General features: G+C 39.9%; 1 protein-coding gene across 1 annotated transcript; it reads left to right on the forward strand.

Moving 5' to 3' along the window:
- Nucleotides 1-427: 427 nt before the first annotated feature.
- LOC115988423 (ethylene-responsive transcription factor 4-like) lies at nt 428-1782 on the forward strand. The gene has a single exon (XM_031111999.1). The coding sequence runs from the start codon at nt 652-654 to the stop codon at nt 1402-1404; it is 753 nt and encodes a 250-aa protein (XP_030967859.1). The 5' UTR covers nt 428-651; the 3' UTR covers nt 1405-1782.
- The last annotated feature ends 779 nt before the right edge of the window (nt 1783-2561 follow it).

Here is a 2561-nt window from a genome sequence, read left to right on the forward strand (position 1 = left end):
TTCAAAAAACCAGAATATTTTGGTCCAATTCAGTGAGCATTAAAAAATCCCATCCATCAGGCCCTCTCATAAATTCACTTAAATGTCAACTTATCGAAAATCAAGTCTCATAATCAACAAATAAAAACAAGAACAAAGATAAATACTAGAAGGCACTTGACTAAATTCGCGAGTGGGTAGTGACGCTCTTGAAGAGCGCGTAGGTAGTGACCACTCTCCACCGCACGCAAACGACACTACAATTGCAGCCGTTAGATCATGATGATGAGGACGACGATGATAATTGTTGATACAACACCCATTGAGTCTGCCGTCTCGACAACCCACATGCCACGTAATTCAAAAACTTTTTAAAACAAAAACAAAAAAACAAAAATTACAATCAAGCTCTCTTTAAGCATATAGCCGCCCCTAATTCTCTATAAAATAAAAATAAAAAAACGTTTCAGTCAAATCCTTGGTTGACTGCGACCATTTCTCTCTCTTATAACTGCTCTATAAAACCAACCCTCGTCTCCCACTTCACAATTGCGAAACCCGCCCCAGTCATTCTCATCTCTTATCATTAAAGCCATTAGCAAACCAAAGCAAAACAGTTGTTTTCCTCAAAAAAAGTAAAAGAAGAATTCTTTTTTTTTTTGTCTGTTTTACATGGCGCCGAGAGAAAGAGCTGTCAAGGGAAACGGTAACGGAATCGGAAAGGAGGTGCATTTTAGAGGAGTGAGGAAGAGGCCATGGGGGAGATATGCGGCTGAGATTAGAGACCCCGGGAAGAAAAGCCGTGTCTGGCTTGGAACCTTTGACACGGCTGAAGAAGCCGCTCGTGCTTACGACACGGCTGCCAGAGAGTTTCGTGGTGCCAAAGCCAAGACCAACTTTCCTTATCCTATAGAAAATGCGAACGACATGAACAACAACAAGATGGATAATAATAATAATGTTAATTGTCACAGTAACAATCAGAGCCCGAGTCAGAGCAGCACGGTTGAGTCTCCGACGAGAGACCCATCGGCTCTTCTCGTTGAGTCCTCGCCGTTGGATCTCAATATCGCTCAGGGTCATGCCTACGCTGGCGCCGCGGCGGGTTTTGGATCTGTACCGGTGAGGTTTCCTTTTCAGCAGCACCACCACAGCTCCGGATTCTTCGCCGGAGATCTGCCGGCGGCGACGGCGAATCACATGATCTACTTCGACACGGTGGTGCGCGCCGGGATGCTGGCCGGTCATCCGTATAACCAGCTGAATTTCGATCATTTCCAGCCGGCGGCGACGTTTTCCGGTGGGGTCCAGAGCGACTCGGACTCCTCGTCCGTCGTGGATCTGAACCATCGAGATCAGAAGCCTCAAAAACTCGGAATCCTCGGTCTCGACCTCAACCAGCCTCCACCACCGGAGTTTGCATAATTTTTTTGCCGATCACCAAAAAAAAAAAAAGTCATCGGATTTTAATTTTCGCTTCCTTTTTATTTAATTATAATTATAATTTTTTTTTTCCTTTTTCTCTAAGCTAGGGAAAAATAGCCAAAAAAGAAAAAAAAAAGTGAAAAAATACGGTAAGATTGAGAATTATCAGAGGTCGTTGTGAATAGGCAGTAGCTGATCTCTTTTTTTGCAACAGCTAAACGATGCGTTTCTTGCTGTTGTTCTAAATTTTACTTATTATTATTAGGACTCTTTTTTTTTTTTCCGTTGTAATATTTCATTTTCGGCAGTGTTGTATTTTGCTGGATAATTTAACACTAATAATTTCTCAAATAAAAATTATATTTGAATTTTTAGAAATTTTATTTAATTTCTGATCCATTATGTATGTTATTGACGGACATGGTACGTGGGATCCATGTCAGTACGGACAGCACACGAGTTTTGTTCTTCATGTTTGTTTTGCGGAAAGTGTTAACTTTTCTGACTATCTAAGTTTTTCCCTATAGTTCAGACGGTAAAAAATGTATTGACTACGAGGCTACTGTCACGTGTCACTGTGAATCTTTTTAAGTTATTTCGTTTGTGGGGTCTACTATTATGTGAAAGGTAGGCCTCATCCTCATGCACTCGATGCAATGCAAAATATACATATTTCCGTGGAAGGTGAGGACAGGTGTCAATCATCGGCTTCTTCTATGGTGTTTATTCGAAGGTGCAGAAATTTTGTACTTGATGGGTGGATTGTTGTCAAATGTTCCTTTACCGTAGTAGTGGATAACAAAATTGATATTCTCATTCTACACTAAATCTTATCTTCTACTATATTAAAATAATGTTGAAACATGCTTTGATTTTTATAACGTGTCTCTCTCCGTGATATATAAATATATTACTCTAATCAAATGAAAAGATGCCACTTTTTTTGTTGGGTGTGATTCATGTGAAGGGGTCATAATATTGTTTTTCTATTAAAACATGTATGGAAACAACTTGATGTACATGATTCTATTGTTAGATTTTCGATTCCTAAACTGTTTTGCCTTTAGTGACAATGCTTGATACTGGATGTACAATTGAACCCATGCCAACTGGATTCATCGACTCATCATATTTGTGCTAGATCTTGTCTCATTATA

This window comes from Quercus lobata, chromosome 5 (assembly GCF_001633185.2).
Source record: "Quercus lobata isolate SW786 chromosome 5, ValleyOak3.0 Primary Assembly, whole genome shotgun sequence".
NCBI classification, from domain to species: domain Eukaryota; kingdom Viridiplantae; phylum Streptophyta; class Magnoliopsida; order Fagales; family Fagaceae; genus Quercus; species Quercus lobata.

Bases quoted from the DNA above. Each gene is read 5' to 3' on its own strand.
- LOC115988423 (XM_031111999.1), top strand. From the start codon at position 652: ATGGCGCCGAGAGAAAGAGCTGTCAAGGGAAACGGTAACGGAATCGGA.